We start from the raw sequence: 14628 nt of genomic DNA, 5'->3' as shown, positions 1-14628 counted from the left end.
ACCACTCTGGGAAGCGGTCCCCTGGTTAAGTCCCCGATTCTCTCTCTGGCCGGCCGCATGAATCGGGGACGCTGTTGCCGCTTCTCCCCATCGGAGCTCTGGGCTCTGCTACGGCTCCTGCCTCCTCTGACGTCAGATTCCCGGCCGCGCTCACGTGACCGGAAGCCAGTACGCGTCACCGGAAGTGTATGGCGACGCGCATCAGCATGCTGGAGACACGCCGATCCGGTGGTCTCGCATGTCCTGGGGGTTGACTCTTCCCCGGAATGAGTCCCCCTGGGAAAGAGCAAGCGGAGGCGGAGTCAGCCGGCAACGGGCGGACCGGTAAGTCAGCTAAATCTTATTTAAGACGCCAGATGGCAGCCTGGTAGGTTGGATCATGGAGGTCCAGGCGTCCAGCAAGCTTGAAACTTGTTCAGACTCCCCCGTCCAGGCCCCTGTAAGTAGTCACCTTGCGTACTTTGAACAGGGATAGGTTTTCTTGGCTCAGCAGTCCCTAATGGCCTTATCCTCCCTTTCTCTTAGACTTCTAAGGAACCAGGGCACAGGCCTCATGGGGACCCCAAAAAGAAGGGCAGGAAATGCCCAACCTGCCAAACAAAGCTGCTGGAGTCATATAAAAAACAGCTATGCCCAGAATGTATTTCCAAAATTATGAAGGACGAACGGGCATCCCTGCTTTCAGATTTAAGGGATATTGTAAGAGAGGAGGTGCAGGCGGCAACCTCTAGCCAGACACCCCCCTCCTCCATCCCCCCCCCCCCCTCCTCCAAAAAAGCCAGGATCCAGTCAGGCTCTGACTCGGAGGAAGAAGGGTTGTGTCTCAGACAACGACGACACAGAGTCCCTCTATCAGAATGAGCAGAGAAGATACTTCTTTTCGTCCGAGGACTTAGATTCCCTGCTCACCGCCATTAGACAGACCATGGCTATTGAGGAGGAGGAACAGACTCGTTCGGTTGAGGACGAGATGTTCGGGGGTCTTAAAGTCAGGAGAAAGAAGGTCTTCCCAGTAAATGAAAATCTTAAAGATCTCATCAGAGGAATGGGCTGACGGCGAAAGGAAGCTCTTTATTCCCAGGGACTTTAAAAATCGCCTGCGTTTTGACTCAAAGGACACTAACCTCTGGGATGAGGTTCCCAAAGTAGATATCCAGGTGGCCAAGGTCGTGAAAAAAACCTCAATACCCTTTGAGGATTCGTCACAGCTAAGGGACCCCATGGATAGGAAGTTAGATGGCCTGTTGAAAAAATCCTGGGAGTCAGGGGCGACCGCAATTAATACCAACATTGCAGCCACTTCGGTTTCCAGAGCCTTAATCTTATGGATTAATCAACTGGAGAGTCACCTCAGGGCAAGAACATCCAGGGAAGAAATCCTAGAGTCTCTCCCGCTTCTAAAAATGGCCTCTAGTTTCCTGGCGGATGCCTCAGCGGAGACCATTAGATTCGCAGCCAAGTCCCAGTCTCAGACTAACGCTGCTAGACGGGCCCTCTGGCTCAAGTCCTGGTCTGGGGACGTAGCGTCAAAGAACAGACTCTGCTCCATTCCGTTCTCTGGCTCTTTTATGTTCGGCCCAGTTTTGGACTCAATCCTCCAGAATGCGGCAGATAACAAGAAAGGGTTCCCTGAGGAGAAGCCTAAAAAGCCCCAGCCCTTTCGTAGACCCTCGGGCCAAAATCAGGCCAGGGCCTATAGAGGGAAAGGAAAATCGGGCCGCTGGAGCTACCCCAAGGGTAGAGGTAGGGGTTTCCTCTTCAACCCCAACACCAATACAGGGAAACCATGACGCCAGACCAGTGGGAGGGAGACTTCGTCACTTTTGGGAAAGATGGAAGAGAGTTACTTGCAATCAATGGATCCTGGACTCCATCAGGGACGGCTTCAGGATAGATTTCAGAACTCCTCCTCCACAAACGTTCCAGGTGACCTATTTCGAATCTCCTCTCCTCCAACAGCAACTACGGTCACATATTCAAAGCCTTCTGGCTCTGGGAGCTATCACCCAGGTTCCTCCTCCCCAGCAGTTCACAGGCCACTACTCAAGACTTTTCTTTGAAGAAGCCAGACGGGTCGGTGAGGACAATCAACTTAAAATTTCTGAACAGGTGGGTGACGTACTACAGGTTCAAGATGGAGTCAATAAAATCCTCCACTCCTCTGATCCCTCCAGGTGCTCACCTTTGCACATTGGACCTCAAGGATGCGTACTACCACATCCCAATACATCTTCAACACCAACAGTATTTAAGGTTTGCGGTCAAGTACAGAGAGGAGACCTTTCACTACCAGTTTCAGTGCCTGCCGTTCGGGATCTCATCTGCCCCCCGTCTATTCACAAAAGTAGTATCCGAAATGGCCTACCTTTGCCAGAATGCAATTACAATCGTGCCCTACCTGGACGACTTCTTGCTGATAGCAGACTTGGTTCAAAAATTACTGGGGGACATCCATCAGACCTTAGCCATATTCAAGGACTTGGGGTGGATCGTGAACTACCCAAAATCGGACCTGGTACCAGACACGAGGAAGGAATTCCTGGGCACTCTCTTAGATACAAGGATACAACACTCCTTTCTTCCAGAGAGAAAACAGATCAATCTGAGACAAAAGATAGAGCTGTTCAAAAAGAAGAGAACCCACTCAATCAGGGAAGCCATGCAGATCCTGGGACTGATTACCTCCTGCATCTCAATAGTACCCTGGGCCCAGTTCCACTCCAGGACCCTCCAGAAGGCAGTTTTGACGGCCTGGAACAGAGACCACCGCTCTCTGAACTCCAGGATGAAAATATCGGGAAAAGTGGTAAAATCCCTGTCCTGGTGGATAGAACCAGGGAATCTGGAGAAAGGAGTCCCGTGGAATCTGACTCCAGCCATAACCGTCACCACGGACTCAAGTCTGAATGGCTGGGGGGGGGGGGGGGCATGTGGACCAGCATCTCTTCCAGGGTTCCTGGGTTCCTCAAGACAAAATAAAATCCTCAAACTACCGGGAACTGAAGGCAGTGCTGAAGACTCTGAGAGCAGCCAAACATCTTCTCAAAGATCAGCACGTCAGGATCCTATCCGACAACATTACTACGGTATGTTATCTAAAAAGACAGGGCGGTACCAGATGCCCGCTCCTTCAGGATCTAGCAGATCAGATCTTCATATGGGCAGAGGGAAGTTCGGTCCATTTCAGCAACCCATCTAAAGGGGTCTCAGAACTCAAGAGCTGACTTCCTAAGCCGTCACAGGATCGACGCGGGAGAATGGAATCTGAACAAACAGGTTTTCAGACAGGTCTGCCAGCTATGGGGTTATCCAGAAATAGACCTCTTCGCATCCAGGGGAAATTCTCAGCTGGACTGTTTTTACTCGCTAAACCCCAGCGAAAACCCAGTGGCAATAGACGCTTTAGCCCAGACTTGGGACATGAAACTGGCCTACGCCTTTCCTCCTTTTCCCCTAATCCCGGCAGTCCTAAAGAAGATGACCAGTGCCACCACTCTGATCCTGGTCGCACCAGACTGGCCCAAGAGAGCTTGGTATCCCATCTTGAAGGAGATGTCGATCAAAGACCCGTACCCCCTTCCAGACAGAAAAGATCTGTTAACGCAGGGACCTCTGGAGCATCCCAATCTCAACAAGTTGAGACTGACTGCTTGGATCCTGAGAGGCAAACCCTGAGGAAGAAGGGTCTCTCCGATCAGGTAATATCAACACTGCAGCAATGCCGTAAACCTGTGACTTCAGCCATATATCTGGAAGAAATTCTCATCTTGGCTAGTTCAGAATCATCCAGAGTCTAGTAATCCATCCATAGGCAATATACTAGATTTTCTCCAGAAAGGGTTTGATATAGGTCTAAAACCAAGCACCCTCAAGGTACAGATCTCAGCCTTAAGTTGCTGCTTAGATGTACCATTAGCAGAACACAGGTGGGTCAAGAGATTTGTCAGAGCAGTCTCCAGAATGCGACCCACCCTGAGACAAACAGTTCCCGAGTGGGACCTAAATATAGTTCTAAACAGCCTATGTGATACTCCCTTCGAACCTATTGAGGATATTCCCGTCAAACTTCTATCCCTCAAGGCGGTGTTTTTACTAGCTATCACTACTGCTCGTAGGATAGGCGAAATTCAGGCCCTGTCAGTTAGGGAACCCTTTTTGAAGGTCCTAGACGATAGGATAGTTCTTAAGCTGGATCATTCCTTTCTTCCCAAAGTTGTCTCAACGTTTCACAGAGAACAGGAGATAATTCTCCCTTCGTTTTGTACCTCCCCAAAAACATACAGGAGGAGTGGTTCCACTGTCTAGATGTAAGAAGAACAGTCCTCGCCTACATCAAGCGGACAAAACCCTGGAGAAAGTCAGCGAATCTCTTCATCCAATTCGGTGGTAGAAACAAGGGAAGCAAAGCCTCTAAAACCTCTTTAGCCCGCTGGATCAAGGAGACCATCAGGGAATGTTATAGACTGCAGAATTCATCCTGCCCCATAACGTTGAGGGCTCATTCTACCAGAGCCATGTCTGCAACCTGGGCGGAGAAAGCTGGATCTTCCATCGACCAGATCTGCAGGGCGGCAACCTGGTCTTCCTCCACTACCTTTGTCAGACACTACAGACTGGACTCTATGGCCAATCAGGACTTGGCTTTTGGCCGTAAGGTCCTACAAGCAGTGGTCCCGTCCCCCCTCCCCTAATATGGCGTTCTAAGTTGTTAGTTCTCCATGGGCGCTGTCATGGAGGACGTCCTGGAAACATATGTTTAGTTTACCGGTAAACTGCTTTCCAGGAGCCCGGAATGACAGCACCCAATACTACCCCCCCCCCCCCCCCCCCATTTTTTGTTCCTTCCGGGACACTTTTTTGGTTTGTATATTTGTACTGCTACTGTATACAGTGTGAATTAACACTTGTTCTTGAAATAAAGATGTGGCAGCCTATCCGGTGTAAGTTATAAACACTGGAGCAAGGGGGTGGGGAGGGGCCCTTTAAACTGTCTCTCTTCCTGTCCCAACAGAAACCAGTAAGGACATCCTCCATGGGTGCTGTCATTCCGGACTCCTGGAAAGCAGTTTACCGGTAAACTAAACATATGTTTTTATATATAAATGGTCTAGAGTATATTCACACAAACATAAGATTTGCAGGTACGAGTTGTGTGCGTTCCGCTTTTTACGGACCATTATACCATGTCTTATTGTCCGCAATTGCGGACAATAGGCATTTCTATTTTTGTGGGGGCGCAGAACAGAACTACGGGCGCTGACAGCACAGTGTGCTGTCCATCTCTTGCAGCCCCATTAAAATGAATGGGTCCTCACCTGTTCCAGAAAACTATGGACCCTGAAGGATTTCCTAGTTTGTGTCCACATTAAAAATTTATAAAGGTCACTAACTTTGTAATGTATTTTTTGTATTTAATGTTCTGGGCTGTGGTCACATAACCATGCAGCTCTTATTTCCTCTGTCCATGGGAGTAAGCGGCAGTAATAGGGGAGTGTCTGTAACCAGCTGGATGGGAGGAGCAATAAACTAGCTGGGTGTTGGAAGAGGTGCTTGAAGTGAGTCGTGGGTTTGGTTGGATACAGGAACAAAGTGCTAAATAGAGTGATTTGGATTACACAGGGAGAATGTACTTGGGTAAGCAACTACAAGAGCATATGTTAAAAACCATAGTAATTCTGGAAGACACTAAGAATCATTACGGCAGTGTCAAAAAAAAATCAGGTCTTCCTTTTGCACCATTGATGTTCTGAGGTTGGCCTTAACAGGAATATCAAAGGATCCATGGCAGCAGCACCACAAAGACTTCTTGAAAATCAGGAGAGTCTGTGCTCATAGGGGCAGACTGTCTAAACATGTACCAAATGTATCAGTGGCTCAGGCTGGAGGATGGCACATGGCTAGTCACTTTGTCTAACTTTCTACCAACTATTGGCTGGCTAAGTTTGCAATAGTCTTGTGCCAGGATTGTGGTGCACAATGTTAGCTTAGCCCAGGGGCGGACACAGACAGCAGAGGGCCCCTGTGTAAAGAATGACTGCCCCCCCCCCCCCCCCCCCGCAACCCAATGCCAAATTCTCAACATAACCTATTCTGTCCTAACATTACTTATAGCAATACAAAACATACAGGTTAAGGCTACTTTCACACCTGCAGCACTACGCTCCATCCACCTCATCCGGCAGAGAATGCATGGAATTGGCCGTACACAACTCAGGCATGCAGCGGTTTGTGTCCCTCTGATTCTCTGCATTTTTGCCAGATTGTGGCCGATCTGCCAGACCCCATTATAGTTAATGTGGCCGGCGTACATTCTGTCTGCATTCAGCAGTGCTGGAGCATTCCGGCAGGCTGTTCTCTGCTGGAAGAGCCTGCCAGAATCACTAATTGAGATGTAAAGGTAGCCTAATACAGATCTACATACCTCTTACATCCAGGGACGTCTTAGTTGATGTAGATGTTCTCTGTCCTCATCTTCTCCTTTCAGACCACACTGCCATGATTTCTTTCAGTCATCTCTTCTCTCTGCAGGGTTTGACAGACAGACATCTTAGTTTCCTAGTTTTCCCATCATCCTCCCACCTAATCAACACCCCTCTAATACTGTGCCTGCTGTGCTCCCTATACAAGTTGCACACAGATAGTTCCCCTTAAATAATTTTTGGCACAGTGTCCTAAAAAATAACTGCACCCAGGAAACAGTGTCCCTGACACTAAGTGTAAACCTAATGTTCACCAAAAATAAGTGTGCTAAGCTGATCCTGTGCCAGGGTGCCCACCAAAGTAGCAGTGCTCCCCAAAATCCCACCAATATAAATAATTTTCTACCAGACAACACGTAGTAGTAATAGTGCCCCTACAGTAATGTCCCCATTGTGTCCCAGAAGTAATAATAATGCTCTCATAGTGCTCATACTAGTATTCAAGTGTCTCATAGTCCTTGAACTGTAATAAAGCCCACCATAATGCCCCCAGTAGTAATAATTCTCTTTATAATGTGTAACAGTAGAAAAATGCCCCCTTATAATGTGCGCAGTACATAAGTGCCCTGTTGTCCCCATAGTGCCAGTATAAAATGCCCCCATAATGTGCTAGTATTTAAAATAAGGTCACCAGTAGATGCCCCCATAGTGTTCCCCCTTCTCCATAGTGCCTCTCATGTGTGCTAGCATATGATGAGGCCCCCATAGTGCTACTCCCCCTACATAGTGCCCCACATGTCTGCCAATATACACTGCTCAAAAAAATAAAGGGAACACAAAAATAACACATCCTAGATCTGAGTTAATTAAATATTCTTCTGAAATACTTTGTTCTTTACATAGTTGAATGTGCTGACAACAAAATCGCACAAATAAAAAAAATGGAAATCAAATTTTTCAACCCATGGAGGTCTGGATTTGGAGTCACTCAAAATTAAAGTGGAAAAACGCTACAGGCTGATCCAACTTTGATGTAATGTCCTTAAAACAAGTCAAAATGAGGCTCAGTAGTGTGTGTGTGTGTGTGTGTGTGGCCTCCACGTGCCTGTATGACCTCCCTACGCCTGTGCATGCTCCTGATGAGGTGGCGGACGGTCTCCTGAGGGATCTCCTCCCAGACCTGGACTAAAGCATCTGCCAACTCCTGGACAGTCTGTGGTGCAACGTGACGTTGGTCGATAGAGCGAGACATGATGTCCCAGATGTGCTCAATTGTATTCAGGTCTGGGGAACGGGCAGGCATGTCCATAGCATCAATGCCTTCATCTTGCAGGAACTGCTGACACACTCCAGCCACATGAAGTCTAGCATTGTCTTGCATTAGGAGGAACCCAGGGCCAACCGCACCAGCATATTGTCTCACAAGGGGTCTGAGAATCTCATCTCGGTACCTAATGGAAGTCAGGCTGCCTCTGGCGAGCACATGGAGGGCTGTGCGGCCCTCCAAAGAAATGCCACCCCACACCATTACTGACCCAATGCCAAACCTGTCATGCTGGAGGATGTTGCAGGCAGCAGAACGTTCTCCACGGCGTCTCCAGACTGTCACGTCTGTCACGTGCTCAGTGTGAACCTGCTTTCATCTGTGAAGAGCACAGGGCGCCAGTGGCGAATTTGCCAATCTTGGTGTTCTCTGGCAAATGCCAAACGTCCTGCACGGTGTTGGGCTGTAAGCACAACCCCCACCTGTGGACGTCGGGCCCTCATATATCGCCCTCATGGAGGCTGTTTCTGACCGTTTCAGCAGACACATGCACATTTGTGGCCTGCTCTGGCAGTGCTCCTCCTGTTCCTCCTTGCACAAAGGCGGAGGTAGCGGTCCTGCTGCTGGGTTGTTGCCCTTCTACGGCCTCCTCCACGTCTCCTGATGTACTGGCCTGTCTCCTGGTAGCGCCTCCATGCTCTGGACACTACGCTGACAGACACAGCAAACCTTCTTGCCACAGCTCACATTGATGTGCCATCCTGGATAAGCTTCACTACCTGAGCCACTTGTGTGGGTTGTAGACTCCATCTCATGTTACCACTAGAGTGAAAGCACCGCCAGCATTCAAAAGTGACCAAAACATCAGCCAGGAAGCATAGGAACTGAGAAGTGGTCTGTGGTCACCACCTGCAGAACCACTCCTTTATTGGGGGTGTCTTGCTAATTGCCTATAATTTCCACCTGTTGTCTATCCCATTTGCACAACAGCATGTGAAATTGATTGTCACTCAGTGTTGCGTCCTAAGTAGACAGTTTGATTTCACAGAAGTGTGATTGACTTGGAGTTACATTGTGTTGTTTAAGTGTTCCCTTTATTTTTTTGAGCAGTGTATATAGAGCCCCAGAAGATACCCCAATAGTGCTACTCTGCCCCTTCTCCATAGTGCCCCACCATGTGTGCCAGTATATAACATAAGGTCCCCATAGTGCTCCTCCCCCTTATAGTACCCCCATGTGTGCCAGTAACTAAGATGGGGCCCCCTATAGTGTTCCTCCCCCTCCAGAGTGCCAGTAAATAAAATGGGGCCCCAAAAGTACTCCCCCCCCCCCCCCCGCCCTCCATAGTGCCCCCATGTGTCAGTATTTTAAAATAGGGCCCCCCATAGTGCTCCTCCCCCTCCATAGTGCCAGTAAATAAAATAGGGCCCCAATTGTACTCCCCCCTCCATAGTGCCCCCCATGTGTCAGTAATTAAAATATATAAACTCGCATACTTACCTACTTGCAGCTTTCAGCAATGCGATGCAAGCCTCTTCTGGCCTGTGTCCCACGCTGTACGGCTCAGGCGGCGTGATGACTTCATCGCGCCGCCTGCACCACCCTCTGATAGGCTACAGACACTAGGCCTGTAGCCTATGAGGACTGGGGAAGGTAGACGCCTCTCCCCTGCCCCACCGCAGCATCCACAGACTGTATGTCCGCAACTGGCTTAGCCCACACTCCCTTTGTTAAGCCACCCCTGAATGAACTGGGTACGGAGATTTTTATTCCCCCCCCCCAAGTGTGCAAACCTGCACAATTGTAGCTTGTAACATGGAGGTGCACTTGTACTAGATGTAGGCCTTTGTGTGAACACCTTCCATGGTGAGTGCACTGGCATGAGTTCTTTATTTCATACTGATTTCCTGACTAGTCTTTTTTGCTTTTAAGGTCTACTTCCACTGCCGTGCCATTATATGTGACATCACTTCCCCAGACTCGTCACTCTGTTCAAAGAGGTGTCCCCCATCCAGAAAAAGAAGGGGTAAGTGCTTATATATTTGTCCTATCTAGGACTGGTAAAGATTTGTTTTCCATTTCATCCTCAGACAGCATACGTTCAGGGCAATGACTTTTCTCCAACCACGTAGGAACAGGAAGAAAAAAAAATTAGACCCTCCTCAGTTCTCTTCAGTGTCTTCCTGTTCCTTCCAGGTGGGGAGAGGTAGTCTCTAATGGCAATGCTGCAAGACCACTCAGGGGCAGTACCTGGAGTTCCTGGCTGGTCCATGGCAGGATCAAGGTCTGATTGTCTCACTGGAGGTGTGTGTGTGCCAGCAGGGAGAGCCCATGTGATACCTGAACACTGAGTCCCTCCAGTTAAGGTACCCCCCCCCCCCAGCTAACACATGGGTCCAGATCTGGCAGGGATATGTCTGAAGGTGCCTTGGAGCCTAGGCATGTGGTTGCCTGCTGGGGCTTCCTCCTGTGGCCACGCTCTGCACCACTATTAAGGAGCGCTGATTAAGGCGATTGTTTTCCCTCTCTCTCCCTGCATGTGTGGTGATAGAAGGTGTTAGGAAAATTTGCTCTCTTGCCTAACGGTGTGTCCCTGACACATGATTTCAGTGGCCAGCTTAAATTAAGTCGTACCGGGAGAATGATCTAGATTGACCAGATGAACACATGTCTATTTCCAATCCATTCTGGTTTATTCACAGCTGGCAAACAGTTTTAATAGAGGGGGTTGAGCTTCCTTTACATCCAATCATATGTTAGCATTAGTATTTGACCAATAGTATGGTCACACATAAGCTCTGCATTAACATAATAGCTGACTCATAGTAACAGCATTTGACCAATCAGGTATATACACATAGGCTAGCATACAGTTGAGGCAGATGGCCTTTTATGGTAGGAAGGCTGTTCAAACTTTCAACATGTGTGGATTTCCTGAAACAGTTTAAGGAAGTGTCTCACATTCCATAGGGGGGAGGGAGGTTTTGTAGTACACTAACCAAATGTAATACACGTGGCTAAATGAGACAAAATGGAGTCACATATATCCCATCAAATCCCCTCTTAGAACCATATATATATATATATATATATATATATATTAGTTCTTTCTCTGCTCTTCCTTGGTTTGCTTATAAGCCTTTAGGTGTTCCATATACCCTTCAGGAGTATAATCCTCAGGCTTTGTTGGGGTTGTGTTTGCCTCTTCTACCTCTACCAGAGTATAGAGGAATGTTGAGTGTACCCCTCTTTCGGCCACATTTTTTACATATGACAAGAAGGGAGGGCGCACACTGTAGACAACAGCAGACACTCACTATTGCAGCGACCACGGCGAGTACCACTCCTAAAACATATCTTATTTGACCAAAGTCAGGTACTCAGCCAAAAAGCCAGTCCCACCAACCTTGGTCAACATCTTGTTTTATATGTTTTCTCATCTCCTCTAATTGGCCTATTTTATCTTTTATTCCACGGGAGTGATCTAATAAATTGAAACAACACATCCCTGCGAACGCTGAGCATCCTACACCATGTTGGAACAATAAATAGTCAATAGTTGCCCTATTCTGCAAGATAGCCTTTTCATACGATTGTATATCCAGCAGCATATCTTGCAGAACTGCACCAGTGACATTTATCTGTTTTACCATAAAACAGGCAAGTTTTGATATTGTCCTGTGGTTATATATGGCCAACCCTGGTACCCCTATCAAAGATACCCCTAAACTCATATATTCTGATCTAGAGAGGAGATTCACATTATAATCACAATTTTCTGGTAACTGTAGAGAAGTGTCTCTCGTGAGTCGTGTCTGCATTGCTGGGAATAGTGGTATCATTGCTAATGTCAGCCTGGCTATTGTACAGGGTCCCTCTGTAATATTGGCCGGTATGTATGTGTAACTAGTATTCCCACAGGCCAATACCCATCCTGTTGGTAGAGGTACATGTTTGTCTAGGGATGGTACTGTTTTAGTAATACATTGCATATTCTTTCCTGATATTATCTTTTTACAACTACCTAAATATCTATCACAAATATTTGGCTTAGTCTTGTTCTGCATTTTTGCTTGTATGCAGGGAGGCAATAGTGTCTCATCACAGGTGAAGTTATAACATATTTCTGCTGCTGTGACAAGACCTGTAATTACTTCTATCATATTACTCTGCAGATTCTCATATGTTGGACAGTCATAACAAGCATGATAAGGATTTACATATCCATATTTAACATCATGATCCTCCATATCTGCGTCATTCCATTGGGAACGTAGTAGCTCCGTCCATACATCTACTGGGGTGGGGACCGCTACCAGACATGTCTCCAAAATGTTAGATGCCGATAAAGTGGTTTGGAGACAAAAGTCAGTTAAGTTCAGAGTTTTGGCCAGGTACAGCCATAAGTTCTCCTTTGTCTTGCATAGACTGTCTTCCCCTCTGCATTCTGTTTCCAGGTATATCTGTCTTTTCCACAGCCATGGGACAGTAAGTAGGAGACACAAAATTACAATTATTAAGGCACTACATCTCAGCCATCTCGAGGAATTTCCCGACTGCGTCATCTTGTTGGGGGTCAAGGCTGTCTGCCTCCGTTAGTACCCCTTCTGTATCTTCTTCGAGGTCAAGGCTGTCTGCCTCCGTTAGTACCTCTGGGCCTCGTTGGAGGTCAGGGCTATCTGCCCCCGTTAGTACCTCTCTTTTCTTCACCAACTTAATCCTTGTGGCGTGGATCCACGTGGGCGATTGTTCAGTGAGGACTGCTGTTCTGGTGATCCCGACTACCTCGGTGGGTGGTCCGTAGGTGAAGCTTCCTGGTTCCTTTCCCTTCTTTAAGATCTTGATCATCACCTGGTCGCCTATCCGGAATGGACGGGTTGATTCCTGTGAAAGAGAAGGAGACTTACAAGCAACTTATTCTTCAGTTTTACTGAGGACTTTGATCAGATTAGTAACATACTCCTCCCTGATCAGGTCCAAGTCCCCTTCCTGTACTACCAGGGGGCGTCTTGCCCATGGTGTGGGGAAAGGCCTACCCATGAGTATCTCAATGCTGTTTATGTCCTACTCTGTGGAAATGTGCTATTAAGATGGAAGCACTATATTGGGGGAATGCATAACTTCCCCTCTTTGCAGAATAATTCTAATCCTATCTCAGGATTTTTCTGCAATACTGGATAACACCAGTCTTGTTGTTCCTGTTCAGTGGCATACCACTGAAGATCAGTAAGCATTTGCAACATCTCAGGGGTTGGAGGTGCCAAACATGGCATCTCCCAATGGTTATACAAACCTGTGAGGTTGCTTTTGGCCACTCATTTCGCCATCTTAACTGCCAGCGCATTGCCCTGTGAGACATGATCCTTACCATCTGCTGCCGTAAATCCTCTCCTCTGCCAGATCATACCATGGTCCCACACTACCCCATGTGTGTACCTACTCTCAGTATGAATGGTGACAGGTCTATCAGCATGTAGAATACATGTCCTAGTGAGTGCAATAAGCTCAGCTGCCTGCTGTGTTGAGTGCGGATGTCCTTGAGTAGGCCTACAACATCATGAGTGGTGTGCAAAATGGTGTAATGTCACATTGTGAAAGAATTTGCCGACTCTACCATCATAGCACAGGCTGCAAGAGAACGCAGACATGCCGGCATCCCCTGGACAGAGGTGGGCATTACCTTTGAGAAAAACACACAAGGACGCAACTTGCCTCCGTTTTCTTGTGTCAGTACACCCGCCATGGTTTTACAATTTTGGCGTGCAAACCTGTGGAAAGGCATATTATAGTCAGGGAGGCCCAACCCTGGACTCGACATGAGCGAACATTTCAGATAATCAAATGCATTGTACATTTCAGAAAACCATTTAATCAAATCTGGATTTTCTTCCAGAGTGGCTTGCCTCAAAACATTGTCAATAGTGGGAGCAATCAGTAATCCATTGTCTACCGTTTATCATACCAAGGAAAGATAACATTTCCTTCTTGGTGTGTGGGGCGACCAAACCCGCAATAGACTGGACTCTTTCTGATTCTCCGTTCACCTTTTGTGAGGACAAAGCCCAATTATTCAACCTGCATTTTACACCATTGCATTTGCTTAAGTGTCACTTTGTGACCACATCCTGACAACCATTATAACAGTGATAAACCATCCTGAATGCTGGCCTCCGCTGACATGCTACACAGTAATAAATCATCGACATTGCAGCAGCACAGAACCTTGGGGGGATGTACCATGACTCTAACATCGCTCGGAGGACTATGCTGTACACTACAGGTGAATCGGCATATCCCTGGGGCATTTCTGCACCAGGTCAGTTGGCGTCTGTCAAGGGAAAAAGCAAAAAGTAGTCTGGTTATCTTATCAACTGGGATAGAAAAGAGAGCATTTTTCAGATCTATCACACTGAACCAAACAGCGTCTGCTGGAATGGCAGATAATAATTAAGTGACATCAGGTACAACAGGGGCTATAGGCACAATGATGTTGTTGATGGCCCTTAAATCCTGTACAAAGCGGGCAGCACCATCTGCCTTTGTCACTGGATTCACGGGCGTGCTGTAGGGTGAAATCACCTCTTCCAGGATTCCCTTTTGTAGGAATTCTTCTATCATTGGCCTAGGCCCATCAAGTTTCTCTTTTAACAGCAGGTATTGTTTCTGGAACACTGAGATGACACCTGGTTTCACAGTAGCTGTGTAATGTGTGCAATCTATGAATCCTGTGTCATATTCATTTGAGGACCATAATGCAGGGTTAATGTTATTCTGGGTGGTCCTGTATGTTTGCAAGAATCAGTGGCACTGGTGTAGAGACTGGAATGAGACCTGAGTGTACTCCTATGTCCTGATTCTTTGCTGATACCTGCAAGTCAAGCTTAATGAACAAATCTCTCCCTAATAGGCTGACTGGGCAATCTAGTATAATGCTAAATACATGAC

General features: G+C 47.4%; 1 protein-coding gene across 1 annotated transcript in view; it reads left to right on the top strand.

Annotated features, from left to right (window-relative positions):
* Nucleotides 1–14628, top strand: part of LOC121008187 (zona pellucida sperm-binding protein 2-like) — a 41634-nt gene that overhangs the window by 12935 nt on the left and 14071 nt on the right. The window contains exon 16 of the mRNA XM_040440589.1: nt 9616–9709. Coding sequence (XP_040296523.1) covers nt 9616–9709 — 94 coding nt within the window. The remainder of the gene's footprint in view (nt 1–9615; nt 9710–14628) is intronic.

This window comes from Bufo bufo, chromosome 7, assembly GCF_905171765.1.
Source record: "Bufo bufo chromosome 7, aBufBuf1.1, whole genome shotgun sequence".
Classification (NCBI taxonomy): Eukaryota; Metazoa; Chordata; class Amphibia; order Anura; family Bufonidae; genus Bufo; species Bufo bufo.
Note: the sequence above shows the minus strand (reverse complement) of the source record. Positions and strands in the feature narration are given on the sequence as shown.